At 38.6% G+C, this 22,502-nt stretch overlaps 1 protein-coding gene across 1 annotated transcript in view; it reads right to left on the bottom strand.

Annotated features, from left to right (window-relative positions):
• The window catches only part of LOC308613062 (phosphatidylinositol 3-kinase regulatory subunit gamma), an 84,856-nt gene that overhangs the window by 20,780 nt on the left and 41,574 nt on the right, over positions 1 to 22,502 (bottom strand). The window contains exons 2-5 of the mRNA XM_081226002.1: positions 17,333 to 17,441; positions 15,318 to 15,416; positions 7,098 to 7,278; positions 6,581 to 6,706 (exon numbers count right to left, since the gene is read on the bottom strand). Coding sequence (XP_081082128.1) covers positions 6,581 to 6,706; positions 7,098 to 7,278; positions 15,318 to 15,416; positions 17,333 to 17,441 — 515 coding nt within the window. The remainder of the gene's footprint in view (positions 1 to 6,580; positions 6,707 to 7,097; positions 7,279 to 15,317; positions 15,417 to 17,332; positions 17,442 to 22,502) is intronic.

Genomic DNA, 22,502 nt, shown 5'->3' with positions numbered 1-22,502 from the left:
TCCAGTCACAGTTAAGCTTCTTAAAAAAGTTGTTTATATGGGTTCTCTCTCTTTCCTCATCTCTCATTCATACTGCAACTCGCCCTGTTCTGGCTTCTGTACTCACCATTCCACAGAGACTGCTCTTTCCAAGGTCACCAATGATCTCATTGCTGAATTCTTGTCTCTAATCCCAAACCATCGCTAAATCCTATCACTTTGCCTCCTAATTATATGTAATCCAGATGCCAAACATCCCCACATACAGCCTATTCTCACCCTGTGCCAGCTCTGATTCAGGATACACCATCTCTTCCCATTCTCTGGGAAGAATTCGATTACATCAAAGCAATCTAGATTTTAATCTAAGATTTAACAGAAAAAAACAGAGAAGGTCTATAACACTTAGAAACACTTAGAAGGTCTGTAACACAAACAGAGGTCAATTCTTTAATCTCCCTTTAACACCCATTGTCCCAGCACATCTCCTAAACTGCTAATCACTGGATCCCTTTGGATCCCTCCCTCTCTTCCTCTACCTCCCAAAGCGTTAAGCCTCCAAGGCTCTTCTCCGCTCAGCCCCATCTCAGGTCTTGCTCTCAATTCTCACACAGAGGAATTAGCCCTCTTCTAGCTTTGACCTCGTGGCTTTTTTGGTTGCTTCCATCCACCCCCATTCCCAGCTCCCCAACCAGGGATTCCAATTCCAGAACCCAGTCTCTTATCAGCTGCTCAGAACTCATATTCTGCTGTTAAAGACCCCATATTACTGGGCATGTGTGCAGCACGTGGAGCTTTCTCTGCTTTCTCCAGTCATGACAAGAAAGCAGAAATGCAGCTCTACACAAACCAAAGCCATATGCAAAAGTGGCCATTTTTTCTAGCCTCCATTCACAGGAGGGTTAGCCCTCCCCAAGATTCCAGTCCATACCATGAGTCTGACTTCACACCCTTGACAAGGGTGGAGTGCTTTGGTTCATTATCTTGCATAAATTCATTCAACAAATAATTGAACACTAACTATATGCCAGGCATTATTTGAAGCATTTGGGATATGTAAGTAAACAAACTTAAAGATTTCTGCCCTCCTGAAACTTATAGTTTAGGGGGTTATACAGACAGTAAATAATAGAACAAGTAAATAAATTACATAGTTTGTTAGAAGGTAAGAAGTATTACGGAAAAAGAAAAGTAGAGTGGGAAAGGAGAAGTGAAATGTGAGCTGGAATCTCAAATAAAGTTGTCAAGTGAGCATCGCTGAGATGACAACATTTGAGCAAAGCCTTGAAGGAGGTGAGGTGCTTGGCCAGGTGCGTATCTCGGGGGAAAGTGTTTCAGGCAAGGAACTGGCTGGTGCAAAGACTCAAAGATAGGCAGCAGGTCTAGTATATTCGCGGAGCCACAAGGAGGCTAGTGTGGCTGGAGTACAGTGGGGAAGAGAGTTATAAGAAATGAGGTCAGAGAGGAAGAGGGACACAGATCATACTGGCATTGTAGAGAGAACTCTGGCTTTCATTCTATGTAAAACATGGAACCAGAGGTGGGTCTCAAACAAAGGAGTGCTATGATCTTACCTATGTTTTACAAGTATCACCTAGCTGCTATGTTGAGAACTGACCAGGGCAAGGGGAGTATAGATAAGGGCAAGAAGACCAGTTGGGAGGTTTCTGTGATAAATGACTGACAGTGGCTTAGATCAAGGTATTAGCAATGGATGTGGTGAGAAGGAGTAGGATTCTGGGTATATTCTAAAGGTAAAGTCAACAGGAATGCCTGATGGACTGGACGCAACATGTAAAAGAAAGAGACTTCAGGGCTTTTGACCTGAGTGAGAAGAATATTATAACTCTCAACTGAGATGGGGAAAGCAAAGGGTAGAACAGCCTTGACGTGGAATATCAGAGTTCAATTTTGGATATGTTAAGCTTGAGATATCTACTTAAACATCCAAGTGGGGCTGTTGAATAGGCAGTTGAATATATGAGTCTAGAGTTAAAAGAAGTCAGAAGAACCAGAGATAGAAGTTTGGGAGTTACTGACATATATAGGTGGTATGTAAAGGCATGAGACTCTCACACCAGACAGTGAATGACTATCCAGAAAGGAGAACTGAACCATGGTCAAAGAGGAGAAATCAGCAAAGAAGACTGAGAAGGAACTACCAGGGAGGTCAAGCTCTCAGCTGTCTCTGCTTATTTCCAGATCCAAAAGTTCCATTTACGATTATTTATTATGGGTTTCTCTTCCACCTCTGATCTATAGAAATATTCACATTGCTTTTGCATACAGCCATGGGCTTTTAATGTTTATCATTTTTTAGCATGAGATATAACATAACAGTAAAGTACATAAAAAATACATAGCTTAACAAGTTATTATAAAATGAACATCCACTACCAGCACCCCAGAAATTCCCTGTGTATGCTTTCTGGATCACAACTCCCTGCCTTTTCCCACTCCACCTTCCCTGCATTGGTGATAACATTATCCTGCCCTTTATGATGATCATTTCCTTGTTAGTCTTTTTTTTTTTTTTTTTTTTTTTTTTTTTTTTTTGCGGTATGCAGGCCTCTCACTGTTGTGGCCTCTCCCGCTGCGGAGCACAGGCTCTGGACGCACAGGCCCAGCGGCCATGACTCATGGCCCTAGCCGCTCCGCGGCATGTGGGATATTCCCGGACCGGGGCACGAACCCGTGTCCCCTGCATCGGCAGGCGGACTCTCAACCACTGTGCCACCAGGGAAGCCCCCTTGTTATTCTTTATGGTTTTACCACTTTATGCTCACAGCCAAAATTAAAAATTTAACATTTGCTTGGTTTAGTACCTTATAGAATACACTCACATTATATATATATTCTTTTGAATCTTTTACTCAATGTTTTTGTGAGATTAAACATAGTGTTATACGTTGCCCTTTGAATAAATATACACACACAATTATAGTAACCCATCACTGTTTTATTTGATGCAGAGGAAAGGGATTAAAGAATGCTATTTTGACTAATGCACATTATATTTAACAAATATTGTCAGAGTACTTTGCCCTTTTACAAAATAGGGCCTCATCTCTCCCTCTGTATTTCTAGAGTCAAATATAGTTTCATACCTAGACTAGGTATTCAATAAGTGTTTTTGGATGGTTGTGCTAACCGTTTATACCTGATTCTCCCCCCCCTCACAAACACACACTCACACTCAAATATAGCTGTAGTTGCCAGTATCTGCATCTTATAGATGGGAACTTGAAGCATGGACAAGTGATGTCTCTCATGGGACATCACTAGTTTTTAACATAACCAGGATTAGAAAATAAATCTCCTAATTCCAATTCAGTTCATTTTATATTTTTTAAAAAGGTTAATACATGCCCAGAGAAAAAAATAAATCAAACAATACAAAAGAATAGTAAAGATTAAGTTCCCTACTCCTGCACCCTCACTGCCTTAATTATCTTCCCCAGAGATTATGTCAGTTTTTGACCAGAGATATTCTGAGTACATATAAATATATAACACCTTCCAAATTCTTTTCTTAACCATAAATGACAGTATACCACATATATTTTTCTTTTTTTAAATAATTTATTTATTTATTTATTTGGCTGCATCGGGTCTTAGTTGTCAGTGGGATCTTCATTGCAGCATGTGGGATCTTCCGTTGCAGCGCACGGGCTTCTCTCTACCACATACATTTTTCTGTATCTCCCCCCCCTTTTTTTTTTTACTTAATATGTCTTAGAAACCACTCAAAATCAGTAAATGTAGACTGCCTTATTCTTTTTGATGGTTGTAGAATAATTTCATTTCATTTTGGGGTTTTTTGGTTTTTTTTAACATCTTTATTGGAGTATAATTGCTTTACAATGGTGTGTTAGTTTCTGCTTTATAACAAAGTGAATCAGTTATACATACACATATGTCCCCATATCTCTTCCCTCTTGCATCTCCCTCCCTCCCACCCTCCCTATCCTACCCCTCTGGAGATGGTCACAAAGCACCGGGCTGATCTCCCTGTGCTATGCGGCTGCTTCCCACTAGCTATCTATTTTACGTTTGGTAGTGTTCATTTTGTTTTAAAAAGAAGAAATGCCATTTTTGTTATAGAATAATACATGCATATTATTATTTTTATTATTTCCTTCTTTCTATTTTAACTGCATTTTCCCCAAATCTCTCTAATTCTATCCCCAAACATCCCAGCATATTTTTATAAAGTCTTCTCCCTTCAGGTGAGTAGGTACACCCACAGCTGAAATCATGTACACACAATTCTAAATGCTGTCTCCTTTACCTGAAACTACATCATTAGCATTTCTCAGGTCATCAGGAATTCCTAAGAAGCACTTAATAACAGCAGTTGCCTCTGGGGAATGGGGACTTTTACTTTGTGTGATATAGTTCATAGAATTCAGCAACATTTATATTGAATTTAACATACATATTTATATAACTTTTTCACTTTTTAAAAATCAAGAAGTTTTAAAATAATTTCTGAAAACTATTCTAATAGCTGTATAACTTTCTATTATATGTAGGATAATTTCACCATCCCCTAATGTTGACCACATATGTTGATTCCTCAGTAACTTTTTCCCCATTGTAACTCAAACACTAGCCTCATCACAGATAATGCACCTAGAAGAGGTAAATGAATACAGAAAAGCTGAAATCTGCAGTGTAAAAAAAGCATACACAGGGCTTCCCTGGTGGCGCAGTGGTTGAGAGCCAATGCAGGGGACATGGGTTCGTGCCCCGGTCCGGGAAGATCCCACATGCCGCGGAGTGGCTAGGCCCGTGAGCCATGGCCACTGAGCCTGTGCGTCCGGAGCCTGTGCTCCACAGCGGGAGAGGCCACAACAGTGAGAGGCCCGTGTACCGCAAAAAAAAAAAAAAAAAAAAAGCATACACACACAGGCACACCACAGACACAAGTATCAGAAAAGGGAAAAAAAGTTATTAAAATCATTCTGAATAACTAATTAACTAATAAAAGAAAACCTGAAAATAAAATGAAATCAAACATCTCACATAGAAAAATGGACCATTATGGCAATTCTGGCCACTGTAATCCCACACCTTTCCCCAATCAGCACTATATCTCATACCTAACCTATAATCCTCACAAGCCAATATCCCCTAATAAACTCCTCCAGTCCTGAGGTTCCTGGTGCAGTCTCTACCTTTACACTGCCCACCACAGACACTAGCTTAGAAATAAGATCAAGGGCTTTGGGGCTGAGAAATCAAGAACATTAATTCTAGGGTCAAAACAAGGTACCATGAAGCACAGTAATACTGGAATACCCTTCACAGTTAACAATTATAAACTATAGACAAAGATATAAAAAAACAAGTATTTCACATTATAGTCAAATTGTCAAAACACAAAGAGAGGATTTTGAAAGCAGCAAGAGAGAAGCAACCTGTCATATACAAATGACCCCCAATAAAATTAATAGCTGATTTCTCATCTGAAACATAGAGGCCAGAAGGCAGTGGGTAGGCATATTTAAAGCCCTGAAAGAAAAAAAAAACTGTCAACCAAAAATTCTATAACCAGCAGTACTATCCTTCAAGAATGAAGGAGGAGAAATTAAGATATGCCCAGAAAAACAAAAGTTGAAGGAGTTTGTTACCACTAGACCTGCCCTACAAGAAATGCTCAAGAGACTCCTTCAGGGTGAAATGAAAGGACACTAGACAGTAACTCAAAGCTACATGAAGAGGGACTTCCCTGATGGTCCAGTGGCTAAGACTCCGAGTTCCCAGTGCAGGGAGCCCGGGTTTGATCCCTGGTCAGGGAACTAGATCCCATGTGCTGCAACTAAGATCCCACATGCGGCAACGAAGATCCCGCGTGCTACAACTAAGACCTGGTGCAGCCAAATAAATATTAAAAAAAAAAAAAAGCTATATGAAGAAATAAAGAATACTGGTAAAGGTAACTGGATAAGTAAATATAAAAGCCTATATGATTTAAAGGACAAATGCATAAAACAATAATTATAAATCTATGCTAATTGGCAATGTATAAAAATGTAATCAGTGGCAGTAACAATATAAAGGGGGAGGAATAAAGATGTATAGGAGCACAGTGTTTACACCCTATTGAAAACTTATTCAATAATAAGTTGGTATTATTCAAACTAGTTTATTTGATATTAAAAGATATTAATATGAAAAAGAATATGTATACATATGTATAACTGAATCACTTTGCTGTACACCAGAAACTAACACAACTTTGTAAATCAAGGATACTTCAATTAAAAACAAAAAGATATTAAGACATCTTAAACAACAAGGTCCTACTGTATCACACAGGGAACTATATTCAATATCTTGTAATAACCTATAATGGAAAAGAATCTGAAAAATAATTTATATATATAAATATACATATTTAAGAATTTATATATGTAAATCAACTATACATCAATAAAAAATAAAAATAAATTTAAATTTTTTTTAATTAAAAATGATATTAAGACAGCTAAAGATTGTCAGGTGAATTATAGAAAATTATAAAATTATAGAAAATCCGATACAACTATAATACTTATTGCATACTTATTGGCCTAAACAACAAAAATATACTAACCTGGGATGTTCTGGTATATTCTTCATATAGCCTGTCATACTCTTTACTCTTTTCCTGATACTGAGAGTGATACTCTTGCAGTTTTTTACCTACTGCATCAATGTTATCTTCTTTTACCAACTGATCCTATACAGGTAAACAAAAGAAATAAAGAATAGGAAACATAAACAGAAGTATTTTTATATAAAGTTAATAAACACATACAACAAGCTACTAAGGAATAGTAGCCACAAAATAAGTTCTAAAAATATCTTAAATCTTAAGTAGGAAATTTTAAATGTCTAAATTTCTTTTTTTTTCTAACTGATAAGCCTGGTAAGTTAGAATCAAATGATGTTGTTAAATAATGACTTGCCAATTAGTTATCAAGAGCTTGTGTAATCATGGGACTTCCCTGGCGGTCCAGTGGTTAAGACTTCACACTTCCACTGAAGGGGGCACGGGTTCGATCCCTGGTGGGGGAACTAAGATCCTGCATGCTGCGCAGCACAGCCAAAAAATAATTGTGTAATCATACCTGTTGGTATCTGGACACTGGGTACATCAGCTTCACATCAAGTTTGGGATTGTACTGAGCAAGAGATTCATGATGATAGTGGCTAATGAGCTCCACCACAGAATTAAATGTCAGAGGATCAGAAAAGCCATATTTACCATCTCGATGATAGATCTTTATTAGCTTATTATTGCCTCCCTTCCTGTGAACAAGACAACAACTGTTGATTTTTTTCCCCAAAAATTCTATTGAAGTACTACTTTCACATGGAGATATGAAAGCTTGGTGTCACACTATAAACAAGTTTTTACTATGTTAATGAAACTGGAATGGGTAAAAAGGCACATGTTATGTGTGTAGAAGTATACATAATATCATTTTTTTACAACTATTTCTTTTGTCTATAAAATATCTTGGTTACTAAAGGTCAGCATACTTACACAGCCTCCAGTATCAACAAATTTAGCAAAAATAATCACAAAAAAAACCAACACAAGTAAATTGTATCTTTTGTTTATTTTCTGAATGAATTTTTAAATTTAAATTCTATATCAGGAAGAACCGGGACAATCTCCTTGGGATCTAAAGATACGTGGTTGTGTGTCTGTGGAGGGAAGGAGAAGCAATCTCTACATGAAGGGGGATGATAACCATCTGTCACATATACACCAACACAGCACTCAAGGTTTTATTGTTAATGCACAAACATAATTAAGCTCCTTGAATGATTTATAACTGAGTAATTAATCTAACACCTTACATTATTTTTTCTTTTATATTTGCTTATAATTCTTGGAAATGACTATTTATTTAGGCTATCACAATATGTAAATGATTCAACTGTCATTCAACTGTTTTACAAAGTACAGCTTTTGAAGAGTCATTTATATTAGATAGATGTAATCTGATGCTTGAATAGTTTAGACCACTTTTGCTTACTGAGTCATATCCAATGGTCCCTTAAAAGATAATTTATAACCAAAACTTAAAATGGCAGTGTTTTACAAGTCCCATAAGGTATAATCTAAAACCAGAGCAGATGTATTCATTATATCATAGCAAAATACTGCACTATTCCCACTCAACTGTTCTTATAGCAGAAAGCAGACTTAATGGGGAAAAAATATGCTTCTGTATCTCTTTATGCCATGTCATTACACATGATAAATGAACCACTGGGATTTGTGAAAGGTCAAACACAATTGGTTTGAATCTGTGGATTGATTTAAATTTAATGCTCAGAAGGTCAGTATTTAGATGGATGAAGAACTATTCCTGTAAAATGTACATTAGAAGGACCATCTAATCATACGCAGTTTCTATAGGTGTATATACCCACACATATACCCACAATAAATGCAAGCTGGTCTTTCTGCTAGAGAAAAGCTAAAAAGCACCCATTCATTCAAAAAAACTTATTGAACATCTACTATGTGCCAGGAACTGTATGAGGCACAGTGGACATAATGATAAGCAGGCCAGATACAGTACATGCTCTCACAGAACTTCCAGTTTAGGAGCATGAGGAATGTATCTCCGTCTTTTTAAAGAGGATAAAGAATTTTTCATTAAGATAGAACATATAAAATAAACAACTAGATATATCAACTGGTATTAAGTCCTTTGGAAAAAAAATAAAGCAGAGTAAAGGGAAGAGATCATTATGAGGGTGGAGAGATTGCTATTTTATACATGTTACACAAGGAAAACCACTCTGTTCAGGTGACATTTAGCAGAGCCCTAAATGAAGTGAGGGAGCTAGCACAGCAGATATCTGGGGGAGAAGTTTTCCAGACAGAGGGAACGGCAAGTGCAAAGCCCCTGAGGCAGAAGCAAGCTTGGCATATTCCAGGCACAGCAATGAGGCCAGTGATGCTGGGGCTGAATGAGCAAAAAGGAGAGTAGTGGGAGACAAAGTAAAAGATATAAAAGGAGTTTAGATCATTTAATAGCCTGTGGGTCATCGTAATGGCTTTGGATTTTGCTGAGTAAGATAGGGAAACACAAGAGGGTCTGAGCAGAATGATATCATCTATTTCATGTTTTAAAAGGCTCATTCTAGCTGCTAGGTTGAGATGAGACCATTCAAACTGGGAAGGGGTAGAGTGGAAAGATAATCTAGGCAAGACATGATGATGTCCTGGACAAGGGTAGTAGCAGTGGAGACACTGAGAAATGGAGGGATTCTGAATATATGTTGAAGAGAGAGCTGACAGGATATGCTGTGGCCTGGATATGGATATGAGAGGAAGAGACAAGGTAAAGATGATTTCAAGGTTTTTATCTTAAGCAGTCAGAACGGAATTGTCATTTATTGGAGTGAAAAAGGATATCTAAAAGGAACATGTTTAAAGAGGAAAAAACATTTTGGTTTTAGACACGTTACATTTGAGATGCCTAGTGAACATCCAAGAGCAGAGGATCCTGCAGCCTATGTGAAGAATCTAAAGTTCAGGAGAAAGTTCTGGGCTAGATGTATAAAATCAGGAATTGTCAGCCTATAGATGTTATTTGAAGATGAACATACTTGAATAAGAGAAAAGGTCCGAGGTCTAAGTCCTGGGGTACACCAATGTTTAGTGGTCAGGGAGATGACAAAGGAAACCAAGAGAGGGGAATTAATGAAGTAAATGGTATCCAAAAAAACAATTTAAAAAAAAAGCATTTCAACAAAGAGGAAATAATCAACTGGGTAAATGATCTTGGGGCTTGGCAAAGTAGAGAATCACTAAGTGATCTTGACAAAATGGTTTCAGTGGAATGGTAAGGATGGAAGCCTGACTAGAATGGATTAAAGAGAATGAAAGAAGAGATAGAAGAAATGCCTATAGAGAACTGTCTTGAGGAATACTGCTGTAAATGGGAGCAGAGAAATAGGGAAACAGCTGGAAAGAGAAAGAGAGCAAAGGGAGTATTCTTTATTTACTATTCCTAAGTGAGAGACAGTATAGCATATTTATATACTGATGGGAACAGCTCAGTAGAGAGACAAAAACTGTTGATACAAAAGAAAGGACAAGATAATTCCTAGGGTGATGTCCTTGAGTAGGTTAGAAGGATGGGATGGGATCCAGTCCACAACGGGATCTTGGACAAGGACATGAGTGGAACAGGAAAAAGGCAGAGTATTCATATTCATGTTGACAGCTATAGCAACAGGAGCATGATGGAATTATGTCTTCTAACTGCTTCCATGTCCTCAGAGAAACAGGAAGCAGCTTGTTAAAAGGGAGGGAGGTGGGTTGTTGATCTGAAGAGAAAAAAAAGAATATGTGGAATTATCATCTAGGAAAAGTGAGAGAGCAAATGGATTGCGGAAATGCAAATTCAGCTGGGCAGTACTAAATGCCCACTTAAGATCAGCAGTCACAAAGTTAATGTGAGACCAATCAGCATGATGTATTTTTCTCCACATTCAGTTGCCCAGGTATAAGCAAAAAATAGATGGAGAGTTGAATTTAACAAGTGTTGGAATATAGTTAGACGACTACTATGAAGGGAGGGAGGAGCAAGTTTGGAGAGAGGATGTATTCACAAGGGTAATTTTAATAGTGGACCATGGACCTTAAACAGAGGAGGGAAGTAAAGACATGAAAGAATTGTGGAATGGTGGATTTTTAATTATGCCTCTCCCTCATTGTAATCTTCTTGAACAGAAGAATCATGTTATTCCTTCTTATATCCTAGCACCTGGCCCAATGCCTGGCATATATCAGATTGCTAAAGATTTGTTAACTCTCCAGATTTTCTACAATAAATACTATTTGTTGATTTTTTAAATGGTTACTGAATTGAAAAACCTCTACTTTCTTATCACCTACTCTCTGCAGTCTGACTTCACTCTCATTCCTCTCATGTGAGGGTCACCAATGACTTTTACCAAATTCAGACTCTGCTCACTTCCTCTATCACAGGCTCAGATTCTTTGCAGTGACTAAAATTTCCCTACTCCCTTCCTTCCCTCCGTCCCCACTTCCTTCTTAATATTTCATACTCCCATGACCTCTAGGACATTACTCTTTTCTCTCAACCTCTTAGACTGCTCTTCCTCTGCCTCCATCCTGCTGCTAAACACAGTTATTCCCTAAAAAAATTTGCCTTCAGCCTCTACCCATTTTTTCCAAAATAAACTCTTTCTTTAAAATTCCAATTATTCTATATAGATGGTACCTGAATCTTTTTCTGGCCCTATACTCTCTCCTAAGCATTAAACCTAAATTTCTAGCCATATTCTAGATATATTTTTACCTGGAAGTTCTGAAGCAGCTAAAAATCAACTGCTCCTGGCTCTCCTATTTCTATAAATGGCACATTCATTCTAAGCCCCGCAGGGTCAAACCACAGTCACTTTTAACTCCTCCTCAACCTCATACCTTTTCTATTATCAAATTCTTTTAGCTCTTAGCTCCACATTGCCTCTTACTTTGATTCCTCAACTCCATTCCTAGAGCCACCATCCTAGGTAATAGTTTATTTAATCTTTCAATCATGTCATTTTCCTGCTTAAAACGTTTTATTAATTTTTTTTGCACTTAGAAATAAAGTTCAAATTCCCTACCATGGCTCATCAGGCTCTCTGCATTGGGCTCTTTCCCACTTTCAACTTCATCTCCTACCACTCTGTGGTTCACACTGGAAGCCAGGCATAGCAGTCTCTGCATTCATTGGATCCACCAAATCTTTCCAAAATCAGTGTCTTTGCATTTTCTGTTCCCTCTCCCTGGAACACTTTTCTGGCTGGCTCTTTCTAATCCTTCAGTTTTCCAAAGTCATATCCTCAGAGAGGCCCTCCTGAAAACTATGTAAAATTCCCTTTCCTCATATTCTGTTATCAGACAACCTTATGTATTCCCTATATAGCACTTCATACGCTATGAAATTATCTTTTCTTTTTTTTAATTGAACTAAGTTGATTTACAATATTGTGTTAGTTTCAGGTGTACAACAAAGTGATTCAGTCTCATTTCTTTTTTGGCTGTGCCTCGCAGCTTGCGGGATCTTAGCTCCCCAACCAGGGATTGAACCCAGAGCCACGCCAAGTCCTAACCACTGGACTGCCAGGGAACTCCCTCATTTCTTTTTTATGTGTTTATTTTGTCTCCCTCTCCCCCACTAATACCCTTTCCCAAATATAAACACTATAGACAAGAGATCATGTCTGGCTTGTCCATCATTTTCTTTTCCTAGAACAATGTAGGCACTCAATAATATTAAATGATTAAAGAATAAATCTAATTCTGGATGATCATTCCCTCTCAATTAATAATAGCCTTCTAACTCTTTACTAGTCTCTATCCTCTTTTATTTTTTTCTATTCAAATATGGTCTGATCATATAACTTCCCTATTTAAAAAATGAAATGGGGACTTCCCTGGTGGCACGGTGGTTAAGAATCCGCCTGCCGATGCAGGGGACAGGGGTTCAAGCCCTGGTCTGGGAAGATCCCACATGCCGCAGAGCATCTAAGCCCGTGCGCCACAACTATTGACCCTGCGCTGTAGAGCCCGCAAGCCACAACTACTGACCCCATGTGCCACACCTACTGAAGCTCACGTGCCTAGAGCCCGTGCTCCGCAACAAAGAGAAGCCACTGTAATGAGAAGCCTGCTCACGGCAGCGAAGAATGGCCCTGCTGGCTGCAACTGGAGAAAGCCCACGTGCAACAACGAAGACCCAACGCAGCCAAAAATAAACAAATAATTTTTTTAAAAAAATGAAATGGTTCCCCCGCCTCCTTATGATAATAAACACAAACCCCAAATTTTAGAATTCAAGGCCCTCTTCAACATGACCCTTTTCCAACCTTCTATCCCCTACTGCTTTTTCCTCTTTTCAAATGTTACCCTCTAGCCAAATGGAATTGCATCTCACAGAACAGGACTATAGTTCTTCACCTTCATATCTTTGTTCCTATTGTTACCTAATCCTGCAAACCTCCTCTCCCAACTTTCTACATATCCAAATCTGTTAGCAGGTAACTATGAAATATAAGCAAGAAGATGGTGGCTTAGATTTGGATGGTAGAGAAGTGTGAAGAGATTATGGATGTAGATTTGGAGGTAGAGTTGGCAGGACTTGTTTAATGATGGATTGGATGTGAGGCTGAGGGAAAGGGAGGAAAAAAAGATTTGTGGCTCTAGTAACTGTAGAGATGGTGGTTCTGCTTCTGAAAAAAGGAAAGACTAGAAGAGAAACAGTCTGGGTAAAGGAGATGCATTAGAAATCAAGAATTCTGGGCTTCCCTGGTGGCGCAGTGGTTGAGAGTCCGCCTGCTGATGCAGGGGACACGGGTTCGTGCCCCGGTCCGGGAAGGTCCCACATGCTGCACAGCGGCTGGGCCCACGAGCCACGGCCGCTGGGCCTGCGCATCCGGAGCCTGTGCTCCGCAACGGGAGAGGCCACAACAGTGAGAGGCCCGCGTACCGCAAAAAAAAGAAGAAATCAAGAATTCTGCTTTGACTATATTAAAATTAGTATGTTCTCTAGTTATCTAAGTAGCAACTGGATATATGCACCTGGAATTCAGGAGGTCAGAGCTGGAGATAAGGTTTATCAATCATCACCACGAAGCTGTATATTAAAGCCATGGGAGAGGACAAGCTCACCTTGGGAGAATGAATACAGAGGAGAAAAGGAGGCCCAATTCTGAGCCCTGGGATATTGAGCAAAGGAGTCAGGAAGAAAATTAGGAGAGAGTGATGTCACAACAGCCAAGACAATAAACTGTTTCTAAGAAGAAGTGTCTATGACTAATGCTGCTAAGAGGTCAGGTAAGGTAAGAGAGAAGTGGCAACTGATTTAGCTGTCCGTGTAGAGTAGCAGAGACAGAAGCCTGACTGGAATGGGAAAAAATTATGTTGAATGCATCACTGTAGAACACTAATTATTCCTCAGCACAACTGAAGTCCTAAGGTATTAATGTCTTTACTAGAAACTGATATAAGCCCCAAATTTCTAGCATAAAATATGGGATTTTTTTTCCTAAAGATACTAGGCTGGAAAGGCAGGAAAGAGACAGATAAGTCTGGATTTGAACTCATCCTCTGCCACTTACAAGCTAAGTGTCTTTAGGACAAGTTTCTTAACCAAGCGAAGCTTCAGTTACTTCATCTATAAAATAGAAATATTAATAATACCTACCTCATAAGGTTGTTTTGATAAATAAATAGATATTGAATGTAAAATGCTTAGTACAAGGAAGTTGTTATTGTCACTATTGTTATCATTATTCTTTTCTTTAGATATTCCTTTCTAAAAAAAAATCACAAGACTTTATTGCCCTTAGGCTATGTTAATTGTTAAAACTAAATGTGGAAATATCTAATACAGTATTCCTAACCTATTTAAATATACATGCCATCTGGGCTTCCCTGGTGGCGCAGTGCTTAAGAATCCGCCTGCCATTGCAGGGGACACGGGTTCGAGCCCTGGTCTGGGAAGATCCCACATGCCACAGAACAACAAAGCCCATGTGTCACAATTACTAAGACTGCGCTCTAGAGGCCGCGAGCCACAACTACTGAAGCCTGTGTGCCTAGAGCCCATGCTCCACAACAAGAGAAGCCACCGCAATGAGAAGCCTGTGCACCTGCGCAATGAAGAGTAGCCCCCACTCGCCACAACTAGAGAAAGTCTGTGCACAGCAACAAAGATCCAACGCAGCCAAAGATTAATTAAAAATATATCTATAAAAAAAGTTTTTTTATAAATATATATACATCCCATCTTTGTAAGTATAAAGAATGATACATCCACGTTATGAGATTCTAATATGCCCATATGGATGGCATGATATAGGCTGAGAATTGCTTTATCTTCTACATATCCTCATCAGCCTAAACTATGTTGAGTTTTACTCTCTGAAGTCTATATTGAGGAAAACAATAGTTATTGGAGGGGTGGATTCCCAGCACATCATTAATAACCTTAGGCTGTGCCCATGACCTCTCCTTCACTCATAAGGTCAACAGTATATTTCTTACTTCATTACATTTAGGGATTTTAAGCCTTTTTGTCTTATTGCTACATAAAAATAAAAACTGTTGCCTTTTTAATATTACATTTAAATATTTAAATGTGTAGAAAAAGGACAGTTAGCCAAACTAAAAATTATGTATCTAAATTAAATAAAAATATGAAAAAATTTGTATGTAAAGATTTAAATAAAATACGGGAATCTTTGTATACCCAGAAATAAATAATCCTAGCAGAACCCTAGCCAAAATGCTGAAAAATACTCACCGTAAAGTCAAAGTGTAATCTCCCTGCATTTTTGTTGAGGCATCTCTGACCAAGAAGGTACCATCTGGCATGTCCCGTAATTTGTCATTTACCTCCTCCCTGAAGAACAGAATTATAGGAAAAATGAAAAAAATGTAAGTGTTGGTTGTTCTTTTCACATATTATCACTAAGACTATTTGGGAGGTAGGTATGTATAAGGTTATAGAATCATGGGGGCTGCCAGAGGTCATTTAGTTCCTCCCTGTAGATATTTCTTTCTGTTTTGATTTTTGGTGTTATGCAATCTAAGGAAGGGTATTTGATTTTTAAACTCTTCCAGGTTTCAACTGTCTGTAGGGAATAGTGTTTCCATTAAGCCTTTAGGGCTTCCTTAGGCAGGTATGAACTTGTAGAGTTTCAGAAAAAAAACAACAGCTGTTTAGAAAGAAGATTAAGTTTAAGCAACAGTGGCAGCTGGGTCAGATCAGAGTGGGGATAATTTATTCAGTTCACAACCTTTAATATAATATTCTCCAATTTGAATTTATACTGATAACAAATTCCTTCTGCAGAGTTGGTTTAGGACTTTAAGGAACAACACTAGAAGACTCAAAGAAAATGGCAGGGCATAAAAGAACCTTGAATTATAGAACCACATGGTCTTAAAATATAAATTAAGTAGTATTTAAATATAACAGATCCTTTTATTGTACACTGCTAAAATTTAAATTTTCTGATCAATTTGAATATGAAATATATTAAGTCTTCCTTAAAAAATTAAATAAGGAATTACCACAAGACCCAGAAATTCCACTTCTGGGTATACACCCAAAGAACTGAAAGCAGAAACTTGAACAAACATTTATATACCCATGTTCACAGCAACATTATTCACAATAGCCCAAAGCTGTAAACAATCCAAATATTCACCAAAGTCAAACGTCCAAATGAACGAATAAATAAAAATGTGGTATGTACATATAATGGAATAATATTCAGCCTTAAAAAGGAAATTCTGACACATGCTACAACATGGATGAACCTTGAAGACATTATGCTAAGTGAAATAAGCCAAACACAAAAGGACAAATTTTGTATGATTCCACTTATATGAGGTACCTAGAATAGTCAAATTCATAGAAAGAGAAGGCAGGATGGTGCTTGCCAGGGGCTGGGGAGAACAGGAGGAAAGAGGAGTTACTGTTTAATTGGTACAGAGCTTCACTTTGGGAAGATGAGAGTTCCAGAGATGGATGGTGGTGATGGTTGAACAATAATGTGAATGTACTTTATGTCACTGAACTGTATATTTAAAGATGGTTAAAATGATAAGGAAAAAAAATGAAATGAGTGCTACTTTGTAATGGGAGAGAACAGACAAGAGAAAGAGAAGGACAAGCATATTGAGCAATATAGAAGCAACCTGGAATCTGACTTGGCAGAAATGGATAGGACTTTTTAAAAACAAGAAAATACAATGTTCAAATTTTAAAATATATATACATATATATTTTTTCCTTCTGTAAGTTAAAAGCTTTCCAAAACCAAATTTTACCCAAAAAGCAAATCTATCCTAGAGTCCTGTTTCTCAAAAGGAGGTGCGTGAAGAGTGCATAAAAATCACCTGGGGAGGTTATAAATGCAGATTCCTGGACCCCACCCCATGATTCTTGTGCATGCAAAGATTGTGGAACCATGCCTTAGAAACAGAAAAGTAAGGAAAATTAAGGACAGATAAATATCTTTTATCCTAAAACACATGCACCTATCCTAAATGTATAGGTTTCATTTATTCAGAAGTCTACCCTCAATACAGTATTAAAAGTAATCATCACAGCCATAATTGAAAGATTTTCTTGTCACTTGTTTTGTGGGAAGAAAAGCGTTTAGAAAATTTGAAAGGTTCTCCTAAACAATTTTTTAAATGGTAATCTTTAAATGACAACTTGTGGGGCATTAAAAATGTTTTATTTTAACTCCTAATCTCAAAATTATTTTTTTAAGCTTCATTCAATTATAGTACCCTTCTAGTTACCTTGAAATATCCCCCCAGTACCATTCTGCATCCTGAAGAGAAACAGAACCGTCCTTCATTCCATTGGTAATGGCTGAAGTCACTGGCTTAGGTGGCTTTGGTGGAAGAGCTAGAAGAGAAATGAATATTATTATTTTGTAGATGTAAATTATTATTTGTTTTCTAATTTCCTCAGTCAAACTCAGCTCGTTAACCAATGTGCATTAAGATTCAAATAATTATAAATCAAATTAAAAGTTATTTTATGTTAAATGTTAAACATTAGCCAAAGAAAGAATCCTTTTAGAACTCTACCAATAATTGCCTGAAAAAATGAAATATTCAAGCTATTTGCGTTTTCTTCCTTCTTATAAAATACTAACTTTTCGTTGGATTCCTTTCTCCTAGACCAGGGGTGGGGAATAGAGAATGTCTGTGCCACCATTCTTTCAAGGTGGCATTGTGAATGAGCGGCACTCCTTTCCTCCATGCCAGGAATTGGTCTCAAAATCCATGTCATTTTTTCTTTATGCAGTTTCTTTTTTTTTTTGCCCCACTGCGTGGCCTGTGGGGATCTCAGTTCCCCAACCAGTGATTGCAACCGTGCATCTGCAGTGGAAGCATGGAGTCTTAACCACTGGACTGCCAAGGAAGTCCCCTCAAAATCTGTGTCATTCATGCTTCCAGGCATCCATTACCAGTCCATCAGAGTGAGATAAAGTCTGTTTGTCATCCCTGCCTTAGGCAGAGGAGTGAATGAATTGCGTGAATAGACACCACCCAAAATGGCTTTGAAAGCAGCGAGCTGATTCAGCTCAGTTCCCTGGTTCCCAGAAATACGTATTAAATGTCTATCATGTGCAAGAAAGTGCTAAGAAGTGGGGATACAGACTTGAGTAAGCCACCGTCCCTGGCCTTGAAGAGTTTACAGCTTTGTGAAAATGTTTGCCATGATGGTCGTAATTAGACTGTCCATCTGGAGCATGCCCACTTTCGTCAGGCGCACTGGGACTCCCTGGCCTTCCTGCCTCTCCAGTCCTGGCCCAATCTGCCCCCTACTTTATGATTTACTAACAATTATCATGAACTAGCTCTTCTCTAAATTTGAACATCACATCCTATGGTTTTGGTTTTTTGTTTTTCACAGTATGCTCTTTCTCACTACTTTCCATAGTCTTCTCTGTACTTCAATTTTCAGAAAAGGATGATATGAGATCTGCTTTATTTAAAAATACTGACTAGGCACCACAGCCTCTGTAGCTGAGGCCTCAGTAGCTTGATCCCATGAAAAGGAGGAGCAAGGTCAGGTAAGTGGTTACTGGGAGAGAAGTAAGCTGCTCACATGTGCATTTATACCTATGCCTTTAACACATTTCCTTAAAAAGCATTAATAAAGAAATGGACATTGAGACACTAGCCCTGACTAAAAATCAGTTGATTCTGCCTTTGTAATAACTATCAAAGGGTATGTTTCATTCACATAAGAGTACTTATTTTTCATTTTCTGGTGTTAAGAACACAATATAAAATACACACCAATTGACACAGACTGACTTCTGCACCTGACATAACCATTTACATCCATTCCTTACAGGAGACAGATTAAGTGTAAAAGATGGTCAATTTTGAATTGCAGAAATGACTTTGGTAGGGTTGGGTAGTGCTTTGTCAAATGGATGTCATAGTTTATTACTAGTAAAGAAAAGGGAAACGTAGTTTGCATTATCGTGTCATATTTTCTAAAAAAACTTAATAGGGGCTCTATATTTAGTGGTCATATTAGGAAAAATGATAATCTGTAGAATGAATAGTTATGTTTTGTTACAACTAATACTTTCTTTGTTAAAAAGGTTGTATTGGCCATAAAAAGGAATGAAACTGGGTCATTTGTAGAGACATGGATGGATCTAGAGACTGCCATACAGAGTGAAGTGAGTCAGAAAGAGAAAAACAAATATCGTATATTAACGCATATATTTGGAACCTAGAAAAATGGTACAGATGAACCGGTTTGCAGGGCAGAAATAGAGACACAGATGTAGAGAGCAAACGTATGGACACCAAGGGGGGAAAGTGGCGGGGTGGTGGAGGTGTGATGAATTGGGAGATCAGGATTGACATATATATACTAATATGTATAAAATGGATAACTACTAAGAGCCTGCTATATAAAAAAATAAATAAAATAAAATTCAAAAAAATAATAAAGCCTAAAAAATATGTATATTTGTACACACACACACAATAAATTAAGTAATTTAAAAAATAATAATAAAAATGGGGCTTCCCTGGTTGCGCAGTGGTTGGGAGTCCGCCTGCCGATGCAGGGGACACGGGTTCGTGCCCCGGTCTGGGAGGATGCCACATGCCGCGGAGGAGCTGGGCCCATGAGACACGGCCGCTGAGCCTGCGCGTCCGGAGCCTGTGCTCCACAACGGGAGAGGCCACAACAGCGAGAGGTCCGCGTACCGCAAAAAAATAAAAATGAAAAAAATAAAAAATAAAAAATAATAAAAATATTGTATTGGGACTTCCCTGGTGGCGCAGTGGTTAAGAAGCCACCTGCCAATGCAGGGGACACGGGTTTGAGCCCTGGTCCAGGAAGATCCCACATGCCATGGAGCAACTAAGCCCGTGCACCACAACTACTGAAGCCCGCACACCTAGAGCCCGTGCTCCGCAACAAGAGAAGCCACCACAATGAGAAACCCGTGCACCGCAATGAAGAGTAGCCCCTGCTCGCTGCAACTAGAGAAAGCCTACGCGCAGGAACGAAGACCCAATGTAGCCAAAAATAAATATATTTATTTTTTTTAAAAAGCTTGTATTGAGTCTTCAAATTCAAGTGTGGCTTAAAATGTAAATATATCACATGATGCATTTAAATACAATGATGCCTCTGAAGCAGTCAAACAGCATTCGTTTTGTGTTTAGAACTACAAAAGAAAATCTCTTCAAATAAAATACTTCTAAATTAGAAAAAAAATAAACTTTTAATTCTAAACAGATGTCCAAAAAACTTCTCTCTCAAAAGACAACATGAAGCCCCTTCACAAACAATTCAGTCCAAAAGCCATTAAGGGAGAGCTGGTCATGATGGCCAAGAGCTGGTGCCAGAGCGCAAAGCAGGTGAGGGAGGACTATGTCCATGTTTGAGGGCAGCTGCACAACAAGGATCTCAGAGCTCCAGCAGGGTGAGGAGGGAATCCTCAAGAGGGCAACTTGGCGTGGGGTGTTGAAGGTGAGTGAAGAAGGGCAGTGGCCTGGGGCCCGGGTGGCACAGAGTGTTGGAGACCAAGCTAACAAGGACACAGTCCTAGGAGGTGGGCATCCCAACACAGTGGGGCAAAGCCAGATTAGGATGCAAAGAATTTCTAATTGGGCAGGGGACGGGAGGGGGTAGGCAGAATGTAGCAATAACTATGAAAGACTGGGTAATACAGAGAAATGGATCAAATAAGTAAAACTACTATAGATAATAGGAGCTGGGGTTCTCACAGTCTAAAAAGGAAGTTACAAATATGGAAAGGTAGAAAAATAGAATGAACCCCCTGGTTTGGACTGCAATTTTTTGCAGCTATTGATGGGAACTCATGGAATTCAACAGATAGATGGATAGATAGATAGATATAAATGTCTGTACTTACAGAAAATACAACTATTCCCTAGCTCTGTCCCCTGAGAGGTCCTGGGATCAGCAAAATCCTAATACGCACACCGAGCACCCAGATCTTGGTTTCTAATGCCATTCTCTACTAAAAGGAACCAGGGCTCTTTGGAGAAATGGCTGAGGTGGGGCAGAGCAAGTACCAAATGAACCTGGAACATTATGTTATGCTAAAAAGTAACCAAGTACTCAAAGAATGAGGGGCCATGACAAAAGAACAAAGAAGCCAGCTTGAAGGGGCTCCCACTACCAAATCTGGGATAACTGGAGCATCAATACAAATAATAGTAAGGGAATATAAGCCATTAAACAAAATAGGAATCTATGTGTCCACACAGATATAAATAAATAAATGAAAAAATGGAAAGATTAATGAGGAGGAAGACATATAATTTTGAAGGCCTTCCCACAAATGCTTATTAATCACAAAAGTATTGAAAAAGACTAATATAATAGTGGAGAAACCTGGCAAATATACCTTAATCAAGTAATCAAGGTTACCACCAACAGTAATGGTGAGATCACGGGCCCCCCAACAGGATGCATCACGAAGGACACAACATCACTTCTGCCAAATACCTGCCATATATGCATAAGCTGAATCTAATCATGAGGAAATCAGACAAACCACAACTGAAAGACATTCTACAAAATAACTGGCTTGGTGCTTCCCTGGTGGTGCAGTGGTTAAGAATCCGCCTGCCAATGCAGGGGACACGGTTCGAGCCCTGGGCCAGGAAGATCCCACATGCCACGGAGCAACTAAGCCCGTGCACCACACACCTAGAGCCTGTGCTCCGCAACAAGAGAAGCCACCACAATGAGAAGCCCACGCACCTCAACGAAGAGTAGCCCCTGCTAGCCGCAACTAGAGAAAGCCCACGTGCAGCAATGAAGACCCAACACAGCCAAAAACAAATAAATAAAATAAATAAATTTATTTTTAAAAAAGAAAAGAGATTCTCTCTAAAAAAAAAAAAACTGGCTTGGAATCTTCAAAAATGTTAAGGTTGTGAAAGTCAAGAAAGACTGAGGGACTGTTCCAGATTGAAGAAGACTAGAGAATCATGACAATTAAATACAATGTGTGAGTCTGGACTGGCTCCTTTTGTTATAAAAGACATTACTGGGACAATGGCAAAACCTGAATGGGATCTGAGGATGAGATGGTAGTAATGCATCAATGTTAATTTTCTGATTTTGATAGTTGTATTGTGGTTACATTGGAGAACGCTCTTATTGGTGGGAAATACACACAAACATGGTCATCATGGACTATCATGTCAGCAACCTACTCTGAATGGTTCAAGAAATCAAGTTCTTTGTATCATACTTGCAACTTGTCTTTAAGTTTTAGATTGTTTCAAAAAAACTTTTTTTAATTAACAAAAAAGTTATAGATAATACTGTGGGGAACAATGTGAATATAAGAATGCAGTTGGTCCCCTATCTCACACCATATATGCAAAAATTAACTCAAAATGGATCAAAGACCTAAATGTTAAGAGCCAAATTATATACCTG

This window comes from Mesoplodon bidens (genome assembly GCF_964165515.1).
Source record: "Mesoplodon bidens genome assembly, chromosome: 2".
NCBI classification, from domain to species: Eukaryota; Metazoa; Chordata; class Mammalia; order Artiodactyla; family Ziphiidae; genus Mesoplodon; species Mesoplodon bidens.
Note: the sequence above shows the minus strand (reverse complement) of the source record. Positions and strands in the feature narration are given on the sequence as shown.